Source organism: Amblyraja radiata, chromosome 21 (genome assembly GCF_010909765.2).
Source record: "Amblyraja radiata isolate CabotCenter1 chromosome 21, sAmbRad1.1.pri, whole genome shotgun sequence".
Classification (NCBI taxonomy): domain Eukaryota; kingdom Metazoa; phylum Chordata; class Chondrichthyes; order Rajiformes; family Rajidae; genus Amblyraja; species Amblyraja radiata.
Window position 1 is genome coordinate 36,024,896 of NC_045976.1, and position 18,372 is coordinate 36,043,267.

Genomic DNA, 18,372 nt, shown 5'->3' on the forward strand with positions numbered 1-18,372 from the left:
CCCGCTGAGTTTCCCCAGCAATTTTGTGTACCTTCCCTCCATTGATGCCATCTACACTTCACGCTGCTCAACAAGGCCATCAAGGACGAGTCTCACCTCTTCTCTCTTCTCCCATCAGGCGAGAGGTACAGAAGTGTGAAAAAGCATACCAACAGATTCAGGGACAGTCTCTTCCCAGCTATTATCAGGCAACTTAACCATCTTATCACTAATTAGAGAGTGGTCCTGACCTGCTATCTACCTTATTGGAGACCCTTGGACAGTATTTTATCAGACTTTACCTTGCACTAAATGTAATCCCCTTTATTTTGTATCCCTACACTGTACATGGCTTCATTGTAATCGTGCGTAGTCTTTCTGCTGAATGGGTAGCACACAACAAAAACGCTTTTCACCTCTGCACACGTGACAATAAACTAAATTAAACCATCCATGTGATAATTTTATAACTTGGGGAGTGTGATGGAATTGCTCTGTTTTTGGACTTAAACCAATCCCGGGACACAGGTTCCAATTTAACAATTTACGAATACAATTTTGTGAATAAAATGTCTTTATCAAAGTCTACAGTCAACAATCAATAGACAATAGGTGCAGGAGTAGGCTATTCGGCCCTTCGAGCCAGCACTGCAAATCTGTAAGTGTGAGAGAATGTTCCATGGCTGGTTTGAGCTGGTCCTGACAACTTGTACTCTACTTTGTTACAATTCCAGCAAAATCCTCCCGAACAGTTACCCTAGTTGCTGATTTTTTTTTGCCAGTAATATAAACACATCTCGTGCCACAATTCCTTAGCTTCCAGGATCTTGTCCTTTAGAAGGCAGTGATAATATGATCCATGGAGCAGATGATTGAAAGAGATAGCAGTCAGAAATCAGAGTAGACAATGTACACATGAAGCAAGACGGAAGAGAGGTATATGAGTGCAAGCTGGGAATAACTAATCTGACTTGAATGGGACGCATGGGCAATGCAAACTGAGGGTCACGATGGCTGGAGGGGGAAAATGGCCTGTACCCGCACTACAGGTTCGAGGTAAACCAGTACTTTCACACACCTTTTCATGCCACAGTGAGTGCAGCCGGTAATGTTAGTTACCATTTTAAGTGAGAGTGGATTGAGAAGACTGCATGTATTCCAGGCCAATTCCAGGCACACTTCTGTCTATTACTGCTGTTTTTTGTTCATCACAGCACCTCCTAAGCAACAATGCAGGAATTAGGTGAATTGTTGCAAAATGTCAAATGGTGTACGACTCTATACCTGTCAAATTAGGTCCTGGTGGCTAATATTGGACCGCTATTTAAGTGACTTTTGGAAAGGCAAATGGTAATGCAGGGAATGGATGGATATAGATTATGTGCAGGCAGATAAGAGTTAGTCTTGGCATCATGTTCAGCACAGACATTGTGGGCCGAAGGGCCTGTTCTTGTACTGTGCTGTGTACGATATAAAGGGCAGCAAGGACAAGTCGGTAGTGGGAAAGATGTTGGAGGGGATTCTGAGGGATAAGAATCAACTAAGGAGGTGTAATGTTCAGTGTTTTGTGTTACTGTAGGTTTAAGACAGATAGGCAGCAATGCAAATGCATTTTAATCAGTGAAATTCAAATAAAGGAAACAAGGAATTATCTAAGTCATGACGTGGAAATGGGAAACAAATGAAAGGATTAGGGTCAGTTTGATTTGCAGAATTGGTCGTCACCTGTAGGCAAGGGTACATGTGTCCTTGTACTCCTGCAGTTTCACGCACACCATGTTCAGGAATTGGTCAGAGTAGGCACTCAGGTCATGCATCAGGTTCACCAGATCCTGCATCGATTTTTCCACCACCACAGTGCTCTACAGGAACAAAAAAGTAAGATCTGTTACCCAGCGAATTATTCGAAACGGAAAATACAATAAATTATATAATTCTTTCATGCTGAAAAATCTTTAAAAACAGACAAATTTGCATCCAAATCCTTGTACATCATACCGTCAGTGCCAGACATTCAGTTGTCTCATTGTCTGATAAGCTGGAGTGCCAGGTTGGCGATATGCAGAGTACTGCCCTGCCGACTACAAATTCAGAAGGTTCAGAAGGAAGGTCCTTCTCAGCCCAGCCTCCGGTTGTCAACACCTCACAATTATAAGGTCGGGGAAAGAGGATCGCTACATTGTGAATCATAGATACAAATTGTTATCCAATACTCCATGGTATTGTGAGTTTTCAATAGATCCTTATGACATTGGAAGCTAGTCAGCTCATAAATTCAACGCTGGCTCTCACAACAATCAAGAAGCCTCATCAGTCTTGATTCCCCTGTGTCTCCCACAATCCCCTGTGTCTCCCTCTCTTCCCACATTCACCCACCCGCCATCCACAGTAATCTAAGAACCCACACGTATGGGAGAAAACCAGAGGACCTGGGCCACATCCACGTGGTCAAAGGGAGAATGTGCAAACACAGACAGTGTCAGAGTTCAGACTCCACCTGGCTTGTTGGAACTGTTCTTGTAGCATTACATACAATAAAGTAATTAGATTTGGTTGAACTATTTTATGTTTTTCTCCATACAAACTAAAAAAAGCACAACGGATTGCTGTTTTTTATTTATGTCAGTCATATTCATTTTCTAAGAAAAATATTTAATAGAACAACATTCTGTATGAGAAATGTACTCGTCTTTACCCCATTCTGATCCTGTAGTTGAATTCAACAATTGGACAGGGAGATCTGTGATACAATTCATTTGCACACAGAAAGCCAATCAGCCCTGCAAAGTACACCTATGCAGAGTCTATAGTTCACCAGTTTACAGCATCTATCTCCTTAATTATGTCAGTGCTTTTGTCTCGATCATCCTGTCTGGAAATACATCCCTTTATCAGTCAGTGTGAAGAAAAACTGTAATGAATCAGACCGAAAGTTGCTTTTTAATTAGCTTTAACTGGTGTGTTCTTGCCCGATTTCTGTATAATTCTCCATAAGGTACATCATGTACTGATCTTATTTCTGTAAATAATCTAAAGCATTCGTGCATAAATTAAAGTTTTAGTTTTATTTCAAGTGAAGTAGGAAGAGTTGCACTGAAACTAAATGGTGAAAATCTTTTCCAGATGCTCAACTTGCCTCCAACATAGCTAATAATTCCTTTGGCCAACCTTCCTCAAGCAGGCTGGGAAACATTAGGATTAATATCAATTTGCCACTGAACCAAATTATTGTTGTATTTATTAACACACAGCGAGTACCAACACGTTATCTTTGTGGAAAGTGGAAAATGAGGATGCTGGGCAGGAATATTGTCAACAAATGTGGTTATCAGTCTGGTGTTTGATTGCTGCGCTACTTCATTACTCAAGAGTATTGAACCATTCAATCTCTTCTCTGGTGAATTTTGTCTGCTAAAATATTTGGATGCCGCAAAAGTGTGTTGACCACTTTATGATCATTGTGTTTCGGAATGGGGTATCATAGAAGTGCTTTGACGGTGAGCTATTCCCATAGAGGACAGAAAATGAGAAACCAAATCATCCTGAAAATAAGAAAGCAAATTTACCTTTACCCTTGTGTAAAGCAAGCAACAATCTCAAACCTAAACCTCGGACAGAAGAGCTAATATAAATGAGAAGGCGCAATTCCAAAAGAGGTGGAGGATCCAAACTAGCATGAGCATTGTTTGTTAAAGGTGGATTGAGAAAGTGGTTAAAATGCATACAGAATCTTCATCTTATTGAAAAGATACATAGAGAACAAAAGACAGCACATCATAATGAAGTACTGAGCTTTAGAAAAGATGGAAAGACTTTAGAGAGGGTGTAAAGGAGTGAAGTCTAACACACTGTAACCTTTACTGAGTCCTTTATTATAGCACATGGTACACACGTCCCAGCACGTCCCAGCACTGACTGCATCTAGTCTTCAGGCGTGCTGGAACCAACAGGGAGGAACAAAGGGAGGATCTCACAGTTATACTGATATGGGTAGGCGTGGTTAGTGGTATTGAGGTAGCTACGTTATAGGTTGCATGCATAAACCATCTACATCCTTCCCCTTAGGAAATTAAGAAATCAAAGATACAACAGTGGCAGGGAGATTATACAAAACCTGCAAATCTAAACGAAATCACCGTAACGGTCAGGAGGTCTGACAACCCGACCCGAGCGGGTGCGCATGGCACCCTCACCCTCCCCACCCGAAAGAAGAGGAGGAGGAGCAGGAACAGCTGGAATGGAGAATGCAGGCGGAGACTCAGCCTGGAATGCGGAAGGGGAGCCGACCGGCACAGGAGAGCCTGGGGAAGGGGACTGTGCAGGAGAGATGCAGGCGGTGAGAGAGGAGCGCAGGAAGGGGAGGAGCGGACAGGGATTGAGAAACCCGGAGGAGCATGGTGAGGGGACCGCGGCGAACGGGCAGATGGGGGCATGCGAGTCGAGGGGTAGTTAGTGGGAGCAGGCTCGAATCGCAACCGAGGAGCATGCGGGGCCGCAGGGGATGGCTTAGGCTCGTTGACAGCCAGCAGGTGCTGGCGGCTGCGGCGATAGATAGTCCCTTCAAAGTCCACCAAGTAGGACCGTGGCGAATTGTCCACCCCGACCACGGTTGCGAGTCGGGAGAAACCGGTGGAAGTCTGCAAACGAACGACCTGGCCAGGCAGCTGAGGTGAGAGGGGGCGGCAGGACTTGCCGTGGGACACACGTCCCAGCACTGACTGCATCTAGTCTTCAGGCGTGCTGGAACCAACAGGGAGGATCTCACAGTTATACTGATATGGGTAGGTGTGGTTAGTGGTATTGAGGTAGCTACGTTATAGGTTCCATGCATAAACCATCTACAGAGGGGTTAGAAGAGATTTAATTAAATGATCCCAGGGATGAGAGACTTTAGTTATGTGAATTGTTTCTCTTGGAACATAGGAGGCTGAGAAGGGCTTTGAAGATTTAGGTGTCAAGGGTTATGGGGAGAAGGCAGGAGAATTGGAAAAGGTGGGAGAGATAGATCAGCCATAATTGAATGGCAGAGTAAACTTGATGGGCCGAATGGCCTAATTCTGCTCCTATCACTTATGACCTTAGGAATTGTCCCCCATTGGCAAAAGGTCAAAAAGCAGTGGACAGAATGAAGGCGAAGAGCAAAAGAATTAAAAGTAGCACGAGGAATTTTTTTAATGCAGTGAATGATTAGGATTTGGGGTAGGAGCAGATTCAATTACAGTATTGAAGAAAGAGCTAGATTAGTCATTGATAGGAGAGAATTTTCAGGGCTGTGGGGACAGGGTGTGGACTAGCTGGAGTAGTCTTACATTGTGTTGTTATGGTCCTGATGGGCCAAATGGCCATGCTGTAAATATTCTGTGATTCAACAATGAGATTTTATGTAATTGTGTGTCTTGTTGCTTTTTTTATATGGCTGTATGGTAATTTGCATATCACTGTACCTTAATTGGTACATGTGACAATAAAAGACCTTTGAAACCATTGCAACTTGTTCGCTTTGTAGACGAGCGAGAGATATACCAGAAAAAAACCCTTGAATTTATATAATGTCGCTCAAAACCTTGAGTCATGCTAAAACACTTTGCAGTTAATGAGATCCAACTATGGGAAAATCACTTGGAGGAAATGACAGTAAATTTGCATGCAATAATCTTGCACAAAAAAACCCCACATAATCACTGTTGGTCAATCTGCTTTTGTGCGATTGGCGAAAGAGAAGAAAGGTTGGCGGGGATACTTTGAATGACTTCCCTACTTTTCTTTTAAAACTATAAGATATTTTATATAGACCAGAGAAAACAGGTTAACATCTCATCTGAAAGACAACGCTGCATTCGGCTAGTATTGCACTGAAATTTCAGATGTAAATTTTGTGCTCAGGTCACTTCAGTCAAACATGCTTATCATTTTCTAATTGAAAATGGGAATACTTCCAACTGTGCCATGGAGAGTAGGAAGAAGCAGAACTTCTATGGTAATTGCCCCAAGTACCACAGGGGGGTGAAATTACGAAACTGTTGGATTGGATGGGCGAAAGGATCATATTTTGATTTGTGTGAGGAATCTCAGCACAAGAGCCATAACCAGGTACATTTTGCTGCGAGATGGGGTGGCTGAGTTGAATAAAATAAATGTACACAAGGGGAAAGAAGTGGGAAAATGGAATAGAAAAAATGCTGAAAATTGAAGTTTGGGTGGATGATACCATCACAGACTAGATGGGCTAAACATGCTTCGGTACTGAAGATTCCATCTTTTTTTTTTTACTTCAGTGTAACTATTACATGCACCAAGCAGCCTGGTGAAAAACAAGTGAAAAGAGCAAAGTCTAATATTTTGCATTCGCTTCAGGAAGGTGTGGACGCTGCTGAACCGCCGACTAGCAAGTGCACAGTAATTCAATCAAGTGCTTTTGAGAGATTTACTCCTACATATTGAAAAGATAACAGGTTTCACTGATCAATATCTTATTAATTTTGCATACCCATTTGTGAAATGAAAACTGCAGAAACTGAGCATGCAATCTAGGAACACCATAAAAAATGGAGGTAGAAAGTTGTCTGGATCTTGTAAAGATCAGGTAGCGACAACAAGTACATTCCTTATTTTATTTCTACACATTTCAGACACCACTGGGTAAAAGTTGTATGGTTTTGCTAAATGTATCGTACTTTGTAATGCAGCCTACAAATCACTCACAAACCAGCAAACATACCTACAGTGAGGCAGGAAGAAAAGCTCTACAATATTTTTAAGATGCACCGCATGCCAGTATTTTCATGGTGATTTTACAAACGTAATGGCCATTCAGTTTACCTGTTGGCAGATGGAAAAGATTGAACGTTTACTTCGTCTTAATTACAATGGAGGTAACTGACCTTGGCCTCTTTGGCTATCTGCATTCCCCTAAACCCACAAGGATAGATTTTTAAAACATTATTCATTTTCCTCCCGGCTCTGACAGGGCTTATTCAGCAGTGGCTGCCACTGACCCGTGATGGGTGCTATTCATTAAGGACTGGCCACAAATATATCAATCAATCTGTCAGTGAAGGAAGCCCACATCCAAGCCAGTGTCTCTGAGGGGAGCAGCAATCGGTACCGATTTGTTCCACTTCATGAGGTATCACCTGTCTGCACTGCTGTACACAGAGCAATAATCCATTACTGTGACAGGACCCCAAGTGGGCCCAGTGCTTGATGCTATACACTTCTGTTGTTATCACTAGCCCCCCCCCCCCCTCCCCAGCCACCACAAACCACGCAGAAACAATATTGTTTCTAGTTCAGCTGCAACAGGGATGAAGAAATGGTTGATAAAATAAAAATAGCTGTAATAGCCACGGAAATGAAAACAGATTTAACTAGAAGAATGCCGATAAGCATATAACTCAATTAATTGAACATAACTTGCACTAGTTTTTATCCTCAACATCTCTCTCCCAGTCAAGTGCACAGTCAGAAAGATTAAGTTAGAAGTATGTAATTTTCACATCATTCCAAGGCGGACAAATTTTATATTTTTGGGATGGAAGTAAAAAGTGAATTTACTACGTTGGAAAACTACGTCGTACTAAAGATCTGCTCAGGTGTAAAATTGAAACCTGACCCAAGTCTATTTCAAGCATGGCCAACTTGAACCCAACCTGAGAACCAACGTGTACAGTCAGATCCTGTCAGGCTCAAGTGCAGTAACCAGCTTTTCTTTAAGTTACTGAGTTAGCCTGATGTAAGCTGGAGAACATAACACTTCATGCCTCACTACACACCCAATCCTGACAAGCAAAATTGGGTCCCATTGGGCAGGAGTTGAGGAGCCATGCACTACGTAATGTTGGAGATAGTTGTTAAATCAGAGCCGGCCAGTTCTGACACAAACAGGAAAGGGTGGTTATTTAAAGGTGTTGTATATAATAATGAGTCCCAACAAGTGTCGTATGTGAGGCCTTGAAGTGGAACAAATCAGTACCATTTCCACACCCCTCAGAGCCATTGAATTTCCTCCAGGTGCTCCTGTTCCTCCCACATCTCAAAGACGTGCGGATTTGTAAGATAGTCGGCCTCTGTAAATTTTCCCTTGTGTGTAAGGAGTGGGAAATTGGGATAACATAGAACGAGTGTGAAGGGGTAATGGATGGTCAGTGTGGACTTGTTTGGTAGAGGGATCGGTTTCCGTACTATATCTGTAAACTAAACTAAATTCAAGGCTCACATGTCCAAGTTTTGGATTGTCAAACTGGCTTTCCTTTCAGCAAAATGGTGTTTGATTGGATTGAAAACTTGAAGAGCTAAACATGATGGGCTGAATATTCTCTCATTTTGTGCTATATGATCCTAACCTGGAAACATTGATGCAAAGGTGAGACAATATACAGTGTTTAAGAAGGAACTGCAGATGCTGGAAAATCGAAGGTACACAAAAATGCTGGAGAAACTCAGCGGGTGCAGCAGCATCTATGGAGCGAAGGAAATAGGCAACGAAGGGGTTCGGCCCGAAACGTTGCCTATTTCCTTCGCTCCATAGATGCTGATGCACCCGCTGAGTTTCTCCAGCATTTTTGTGTACCTGAGACAATATACACCCAGGAATAGCTAGAGATTCTTTATACTTCATCTCAGCACAAGTAACTCATTTGATATTCATCTTTTAGTGGATTTTGCAGCTGATAATTTATTAAAGAAAATGCTGACTGGATAATGTGATGGTGGAATCTGGAAGCAGCAGTGTGTGGCTTTCACAAATCAACTACTTAGTGCTGTACGAGACAGAGTATTAGCCTTGGGCAGTTTAAGGTTCTCAGCCAGACACTGGGAAGAGGGCACAAATCCCCAGCTTGATTTATATATTTCACACAGTAACTGACCTCTCACACATTCCACCTGCACAGGAAAGAGTACATTCAGTTGGCATTAGCAGTTCAAGGCCCAGGACATTCAAAGAGTCCTGGATTCACAGAAATACAGCATGGAAATAGGCCCTTCGGTCTCACCGAGTCCATGTTGACTATCCACCACCCATTTAACACTGATCCACACCAGCCTGGTCACACTCTCACTTCATTCCTGCCATCGGGAAAAAGGTATAACTAACGCCCAGGTTCAGGAGTAGCTTCTTCCCTACAACTATCAGGCAATTAAACACTACAACCTCCAAATAAACTCCAAACTACATAGACTTGGGGGCATTGTTTTTAGTTTAGTTTAGTTTAGAGATACAGCGCGGTAACAGGCCCTTCGGCCCACCTAGTCCACGCCGACCAGTGAACACCGCACATTAACATTATCTTACACAAACTAGGGAAATTTACACCTTTACCAATTCAATTTACCTACAAACTTTGGAGTGTGGGAGGAAACTCAAGATCTCAGAGAAACCCCATGCGGTCACGGGGAGAATGTACAAACTCCGTACAGACAGCACCTGTAGTCGGGATCGAACCCAGGTCTCTGGCGCTGCAAGCGCTGTAAGGCAGCAACTCTACTGCTGTGCCACCGTGCAGCCCTTTTTGTCTTTGCACTTTATTGTGTGTTTGTTTTTTGAATATATAAACTGAACTTTACGGAGTACTATGTTCACATATCTGCTATGCTGCTGCAAGTATGAAATCATTGTTCCGTTTTGGGACATATGACATGTACTTGATTGTACATTAATCCCATGGTTTATACTCCTGGCATTCTAACAAACCCTCGCCAAGTTCAACTCTCACACTTACACTTGGGGCAATTTACATTGGCCAATTAACCAACTATCCCACACATTTTTTGGAATGTGAGAAGAAACTAGAGCACATAGGAGAAATTCCGGCAGTCATAGACAGAATGTGCAAACTCCACAGAGACAGCACTCAAGGTCAGAATTGAACCTGGGTCTTTGATGCTGTGAGATAGACAGAGGTAGATGGGCAGAGATAGATAGATTCTTGATTTGTACAGGTGTCAGAGGTTATGGGAAGAAGGCAGGAGAATGGGGTTTGGAGGGAGAGATAGATCAGCCATGATTGAATGGCGGACCAGACTTGATGGGCCGAAAGGCCTAATTCTACTCCTATTCCTTATGGCCTTATGAGACAGCATCTTTACTCGCTGTGCCATTGTACAACCCAATATTTCTTCCAGAAGATTTTTATTTTAAACTTGATGGGCAGTATAATCCAATTACCATTCACCAGCTATCATGTTTACTTATAGTTGCAAAGCATTTTGTTCATTCACCTTCATTATCATAGTTGAACTCAGTTTATCTGGTGAATCCTGCACATGTAGATATCATTAGCACTTGCTGCAGACCACATGAATGGTATTTCTATATGCTGATAATGTAATTGTTGCTGGCTAATTATATACAGAGCTCTGGGAGAACAGGTATGTTTAGGGATTTGGGAAGTTTATTTAAACTTATGGTTTCAGTGAAGGAAAACTGGCATTTTTTTTTATTTTTTAAAAAGGGTATGTAAGTGTTACTCGCTTTTAAAAACATTGGCAGGTGGGAGTGAGATAGGAGAGCAAAGCAGGTCAAACTTGGACAGAAATGCAGGGATCAGTTACGACTTCCAAAATAAGTGACTGCAGAGACAATAAAAGCTGACACAAGTAAATAGCATCACAGTGTACACCACTGAATGTGTTAAGTGAATTTAATAAGGACACAGAAGGAAAAAAGATCAGCCAGTCCACAACTGAGGCAGTCAGTCCTCGTGGGGAAAGTGCTAGGCTGATGCAGAAGGTTCATGCATCTGATGACGTACTGGTATCTAGGGAAATCACAAGGTCAGCACTCCAGCAATTGCCGTGCTACTCTGCAGCAACTGACCAGAAACATAGTTCAGATCCGACAACCATCTCTGTAACTGTTGGCCTGTGGGTCTGATTGTTTGGCCCAGTGTGTTAAAATAATAATTCTGTGCATGCAGCATACAAACATTTGTGCAATCTGATGGAGTGAGTTTGTTCTGGGAGGCAGACTAAGCCTCCTAAAGTTTAGGTTGGTCAAACTTTATATTTGTTTTTAGAGTTGTAGCATGGAAACAGGCCTACTGAGACCTCGCCGACCATCGATCACCTGTTCACACTAGTTCTGTTATTACCATCCACTCCCTACGCATTACGGGGAATTTACAGAGGCCAATTAACCTACAAACCTGCATGTCTTTGGGAGTGTGGGAGAAACTGGAGCATCCAGAGGCAATCCACAGTCACAGGGTGAATGTGTAAACTCTACACATAGTCAGCACCCGAGGTCAGGATCAAACCTTGGTCTCCAGAGCTGTGAGGCAGCAGCTCCACCAGCTACGCTACTGTGCCGACCCTGAAAGCTGACACACGGAGATGGCTTCACAGTGTTCACTGCGCTTGAACATTGGAGATCAGTCCTGACCTCGATCAACACTGAAGAGAAAGCAATACTTAACCTGACTCTCATTCAAAATAGTGACTGACTTTGTTTCTTGTCATGGTGTACCATTTTATATTCCTACCATACAAAAATCTAGAATGTATACAAATATATAACAAAATATAGAAAAATGTAGAAAATGTCGAACATACAACTGAAACAGGTTATTTGGCCCATCCAATCCATGTGAGGAGTTTATCCTCCAAATGGTAGTTGACCTTGTTCAAAGGATTGGACAAACACACAGCACAGCACTATAAATATAAAGCAAACAAAAAATCTATTTCAAAAAACTCTCTTTTTGGGCCATCAAAGTCTCCAGACATCTCTACGAATCATTATTTATGAGACCATAAGAATTAGAAGCAGGAATAGGATCTTGTTTACTTAAAAGATCCAATACCTAAAGAAAAGCTTGCTCCTATAAATTACAATTAAAACACAAAGTTTTTATAATTACAATTACAATTAAAAAAATTACAAAAAAACACAAAACACAAAATAATATCAGGATAAGCGTTCAACCAAGAAACCCATGCCCAAAGCCAAAGTACTATCTAAATTGATTATACAAACTTATGCTGAGGACAATAATAACTAACTCCATATGTAATAATCAGCTACCTACATGTTAACAAGCACATAGTGTAGATGCAAGTATATCATTGGTGTTTTGTTGAGTTAGGCCCACGATACCTCGGGAAGGCTCAACAGTTAGTTCTGGTGTCCCAGAACAACCCTCCTGAATACCTGCTCTCACCACCTCTGCTGCCAGTATCTACTAAATAAAGGAAACTACCAATTAATTAACTCTAACAAATGCTAAACACTCGATGTACTTCACCCTCCATGGGCAGAATTACAATACTAAAGATGGAATGTCAAGTTCAACCTAAGACTGCTCCAATTAGTAACTCCAGGAACACAAAAAAAATTGTAATCTATCATTTAAAAAAATTTAAGACACATAGAAAATTGAACCATAGAGGACAATAACTGGCCCTTGACCACAATGTTTGCACCGAACATGGGAAGGGGGAGGGGACACACACACGCACACACGTCCCCCCCATGTTTTGAGAGGTGGGGGACAATCCCCCCCCATGTTCTGTAATCCGGATTTTGAAATTCGGTGAAAAAAAATCTATTAAAATCTCCGCTTTCCGCGAGACAGTGGGGGGTATCACTGTTAAGCGCTCGTTGAATGTCTCTATTAGCATCGTATTAAAATGATGTGTCACCAATTGTGTTTTGACCTTCAAGTATTACTGAAGGTATTCACGGAGAATTTCTTAAAGCTGTCTGATGCGGGTACAATTACCATTTGAACTAATTGGATGTATTGGTGGATGGGAAAGATTTAAACGGGTATCGGATTTAAACGGGTTGGGTCATTAAGGGCTCCAGTCGAATGGGTTTTCAGACATTTTCTAAGGGCTGAATCGGCCCATTCGCGGGGCCTTTCATCACCCAGCCCGGCTTAAAATTAAACAGGAATTGTGTCCCCCCCATGTTTTGATAGCGATCTCCGCCCCTGCATAAGATCACCCTTCATTCTCCCACGGACCAAGGTATTAAGTCCCAATCTTCCCAACCTCTCCCTATTACTCCATTTCTCGAGTCTTGGCAACGTCCTCATAAATCTTCTCTGCACCGATTCCACCTTAATGGCCTCCTTACAATAGCAAGGTGACCAAAACTGAACACAACATTCCAAGTGTTTCCTCACCAATGTCTTGTAGAATTGCAACATAACATCCCAAATACAATACTCAATGCCCTTACTGATGAGGGCCAGCATGTCAAAAGACTTCCTCACCACTCTAACCATCTATGATACCAGTTTCAGGGAACAATGTACTTGTAATCCTAAGTTCCTCTACTCTATAACACTTCCCAGGGCACTCTTGGTCACTGTAATATTGTGACAGTACCTGCCTCAACTACGTCCTCTGGCAGCTTGTTCTCCAATAGTTGCCTGGAATATTGCATATCATAAATATTGCTGGCAATGATGACTGCCTTACACTTTCAGCAGTGTAACTGAGATTAATGTCCCAACAATGAAGCAGTAGTATAACAGCAATTAAATATAAATTGTTGTCCACTGAGCAGCTTAATCATAAGCCGCAGCAGTTTTAACACATGCAACAAACATATTGGATTCTTTGAAAGCACAGCTCTAAACATTCCCTGCTCACCTTGTGATTTGGCAGAAGGAACTGAAGCTCAATCAAAACAGATACAGCAGCAAGAGATCACCCTTGAAGAAATGTTTATCTTGTTGCACAGATGAAGGTTGAATACCAGGAACAGTGGGTTCAAGAAAGATGAAGAACACATTGGTTTGGGCAGTGAGGAATAGTGGAATGGGCAGGGGGTGGAGGAGTGGGTGTAGTGCGAATGAGGTGTGCAACCCAACATTTTAAATCAGTGCCAGTGAGTATTCATGGCACTTTTGTGTTTATATAGAAACATGGAACTGCAGATGCCGGTTTACAAAAATGACACTGTGCTGGATTAACTAGGTGGGTCAGGCAGCATCTCAGGAGAACGTAGATGTGTTTGTGGTGACATTTTTGGGTCGGGACCCTTCTTCAGATTGATTGTAAAGGGGTGGGTGGGGGGAGGGTGAGGAGAAGGTGGAAAGATGGAAGAGAGGAGGGAAAGACCAAAGCATGGCAGGTAATAGGTTGATATAAGTGGGGGTTTTGATAAGCATCTCATTGGCAAAGGCCAGAGATGAAAAGACAGAAGGCATGAAACAAAAGGATTGAAGAGTTGGAAATGGTGAAATTATTGGTAGAAGCAGAGGGGGAAGGGAGAAATAGGTGCTAGTCTAAGTAGGGCACAGAGAAAATGGGGAGGGGAAAGTAGGGGGAACTTTTTAGATAACTACAAAACCCTCCCCAACAACCCAGGTGTTACTTCAGCACGTGTTGTTTTTACATTTATTTATGTGTATTTAAGACCTTTTATTATGTTGTTAATACATTTTGGAGTTATTTTTATTTTGTAGGAACCAATGTGAACATAGAAATGTCCTACAGATAGGCATAGGAATTATAACCAGTTAACTTGCTCTGGGGAAACTGACTAAGGAAGGAAATAATGTTTGCTATACTGGATGAAGCGCACATCCACAAAAACTCAATGCGTCACCAGTCACCACGTAAGTAGGCAGGACTTTTTTTTAAACACAGAAAGTCAAAATATTATATTGAATTTAAAATCTCCTTAAAATTAGGAGGGATAATCAGCAGTTCAGGTGCCAACACTTGAACTTTCAGTGTGGGCATTTAAGGATTAAATGGCATATTGTTTGTGTTTAGCTGGGCAATAGTAGGTTTATACTCATTGTTCTGGAACATGAGGGCATATTTTTCAGGTGTGAGAAGATGATTTAAGAGTCCCGAGGTGCAATCAAAAATCAAATTTTGTGACGCAGAGGTTGGTGGGTATGTGAAAGGAGTCACAGAGGGGTTACAATGGCTATGTTTAAAAGACATTTCAAGTAATACATAGATTGGAAGGGTTTAGAGGGATGCGAGATGAATGTGGCCAAATGCAACTGGTTCGGCAAAAAGCCTGGCCGGCGTGGATGAGTTGAGCCGAAGGTCCTATTTCCGTGCTGCATGACTTTATGACATCCCACTGTCCAACATCGCCCGTCCCAACTCTGCCAGAGTCTACCGCTCTCGCAAAGGGCTCAAATGCTAGATCAAGGAATTTAAATGGAGGGAGATTATCCTCAACCTTGAAGAGCACCAAAGAATTGTGCAGAATCAATTATAGCACCCATGACGTTTTAACCCGAAAGCCAGAAGAAAAAAATAACAAAAGGTTTATCCTTGTGTATCCTGAGTAAATTGCTGTTGGAAAATCCACGTAAGTAAATGCAGGTGACGTTTGCAATAAATAAATATTAATAAGCTTAATACCGTGAATCACACATCTTTACAGAAATTGCAGAAATATGCCAATACCTTTGGTATCTTGTTCCCCAAAATGATCTTCAAGAATGGGAAGGAGAAAATTAAAGAGGCAGAAAAAACATTCTTGGGATCGGACCATGTTGATACCAGTGCGGCAGAGAGCCTTTTGTTTAGTCACGGACATATTTATAATGAACTGTTGGATGCTTCATGAGCAATAAAGGTCTCCACGCCATGCCAAAAAAGTGCACGAAACTGAAGATTGATGTTGTATGGCAAAAACTGTAGGGATAGCCTGGATAGGATGAGATTTCAGGTTCACGGGAGTTAATGAAATGGGTCAAGTGCTTTTCCATTAATTCTCATTGACTGGGATTTTAGCTGAAAGGAGCAGGTGAAAATGCTTAACCTCTCTCAGCTCACAGAACCTAGTGCTTGTACAGATTTATTTTTTAAATAGAACAGCCATTGCTGCAATGATGCCAGTGCATCACTCGCCATCTCCATATGATTGGGACCAATCCTTCTTTGTTACTTGATTGCCCGCGCACACTATAATCGGATACTGCTGACTGAAGACAGCACAGCTTTCCAATTTAAGGGTGTGGATGTTGTCATGAAACTACCCGACCACAACATAGGTCTTGCATGTTCACCCGCATCCTGAAATTAGATCACAGTTCATAAATCACTGGGAGCCTCCAACATTGTTGACACTGCCCTTGTGTAGTTCTCTGCGGGGTTGTTTATTGTCTCTGATAGAGAGCAACAAGATATTGCCAACAACGTTACTACAATACTGTGAAGAAGATACTTCAGATAGTTTCAGATTGTTTAGTTTAGAGATACAGCATGGAAACAACCCTTCGGCCCACCAAGTCCACGCCGACCACACTAGTTCTACGTTATCCCAATTTCACATCCACTTCCTAGACATTGGGGGAATTTTACAGAAGCCAATTAACCTACAAGACCCGCAAGTCTTTGGCATGTGGGTGGAAACTGGAGCACCCGGAGGAAACCCACGTGGCCACAGGGTGAATGTGCAAACTCCCCACAGCACTCAAAGTCAGGATCCAACCCAGATCTCTGGTGTTGTATGGTAGTGGTTCTTTGAAAAATGGAAGGGAAGAAATAAAGGAGGTTGTCACCAACACTGCTTAATTACATTTTGCATAATGTTTTGCATGCGATAACTGGGAAATATGTAAACAAATTTGGTAATGCTTTACAATCAGCACAATTTCCATAAAAGCAATGAAATTGATCTTTTGATGCTGTTGAGGGAGGAACAGTAGCCAAGAAATTTGGATTAATTCCTTCAATGGTACTTTGGGAATTCTAATGACTGAATATATTTCACTTAAAGGATTGGGTGAACCATGATCACACATTTATTTGATTAATTTTATGGAAATCTTAATATGTGCAAAAATGTTAAGTGTAAACCATTGCCTTCTTTGGTTGCATACAAATAGTTCCCAGTACAGCAGTTAATTGCAAATAAAATATTTTGCGAAATGCGATTAAGCATTGTTGGTGACAACCTCATCCTTTTCGCTTCCTTTTCTTCCTTCACAACAAGAAAACACTCTGAGATCCCAAGGATAGTTTCTCGCCACTGATGCGCAATGAAGTATTTTATAAATTCCCTATCTGCCATGATATTAATTACATATATTTTAATTCATTTTAATAGCATTTCTTCCCTTTGCAAACTTTTAGCTATGCATCCTGAACTTTGATATGTTCTGTTGCATGTCATGTATCGTTATAGTTTGCAGAATTTGAAGTGTGCAATCTGCCTTAGAGGTTGGTCCACAGCAGGTGCAGTTCACAGTTGGAACCTTGCTAATTTCCTTATGCTCTCGGTTAATCTTAAATATGCACCTGAGAATAGACTTGAGAATAAAAGTTATTCTAACCCAAGTTTCCAACAGGTGGCACAATGCACTACCTGTATGGTTGAGGATTGTTCTTAATTAAGCATATTGTATTTCACTAATGAAACTTGGGGTGGTGTAATGAGGAAAAAGATTTAAGGAGTAAGTAATAGTTATAGAATATTCTTACATTTTTGACATCAAACCTTTCCAGATTAGGCAGAGATACTATTGGAAGCAAAGTCCTTTCAAGCACATTTTAACAAACCCCCAACCCCTCGTGCACAAGTTCCACAGGATGATTGAAGTCCACAAATCAGGGGGAAACTCTCCTCTGCTTTCAGTCATCGCAAAGTAAAAGTGCTATAATTGTTGGAGGACATATGTTCAAAACAACAGGAGATGATGTGTTCTTAGGGCTGTATCCTAGGCCCAAACATATTCTGCTACTTCATTTATGACCTTCTCCATATGACTGGGCCTGAGGCGGACCACGGGTTACAGGACACAGGTCATGGAACACAGGACATAGTGCAGTATAGCACAAGAACAGGCCCTTCTCTTATCTGACTGCACATAATCCATGTCCCTCTATTTCTTGCATATCTATATGCCTATCCAAAAGTCTCTTCTACTCCATTACCATGTATACCTCAGCCATGGCAGCAAATTCCAGGCACTCACCACCCTCTGTTGTACTTGCTGCAAACAATCCAGTTTGACAATTTCAAAGCTTAATAGCTAACACATTCAATTGCCATTCACTGAAAAGATATATGCAGTAACTGCATCTATGCAGTAGATGCACAGTCTCTTGCCCAGAGTAGGTAAATCGAGGACCAGAGGACATAGGTTTAACGTGAAGGGGAAAAGTTTTAATAGGAATCTGAGGGGTAACTTTTCACACAAAGGGTGGTGGGTGTATGGCACATCCTGCACGAGGAGGTAGTTGAGGCTGGGACTATCCCAATGTTTAAGAAGCAGTTAGACAGGTAAATGGATAAAAGAGGTTTAGAGGGATATGGACCAAACGCAGGCAGGTAGGACTAGTGTAGCTGGAACATGTTGGCCGGTGTGGGCAAGTTGGGCCGAAATCCCTGTTTCCACAGTATCACTATGACTCTAACATTTGGAAATCTATACTAAATCTATACTAAATTCATGATACTGAATCGAT

At 41.8% G+C, this 18,372-nt stretch overlaps 1 protein-coding gene and 1 long non-coding RNA gene across 3 annotated transcripts in view; both read right to left on the reverse strand.

The window, feature by feature from the left end:
* Positions 1 to 18,372, reverse strand: part of exoc4 (exocyst complex component 4) — a 402,169-nt gene that overhangs the window by 77,932 nt on the left and 305,865 nt on the right. For both annotated transcript variants that reach the window (XM_033040092.1, XM_033040093.1), the window contains exon 11: positions 1,705 to 1,841. In XM_033040092.1, the coding sequence (XP_032895983.1) occupies positions 1,705 to 1,841 (137 nt within the window). The remainder of the gene's footprint in view (positions 1 to 1,704; positions 1,842 to 18,372) is intronic.
* Positions 9,227 to 16,273, reverse strand: LOC116985351. The gene is made up of 3 exons (XR_004415250.1): positions 16,264 to 16,273; positions 9,695 to 9,699; positions 9,227 to 9,292 (listed from the first exon to the last, which is right to left on the reverse strand). It is a non-coding gene; the product is annotated as an uncharacterized LOC116985351 (long non-coding RNA).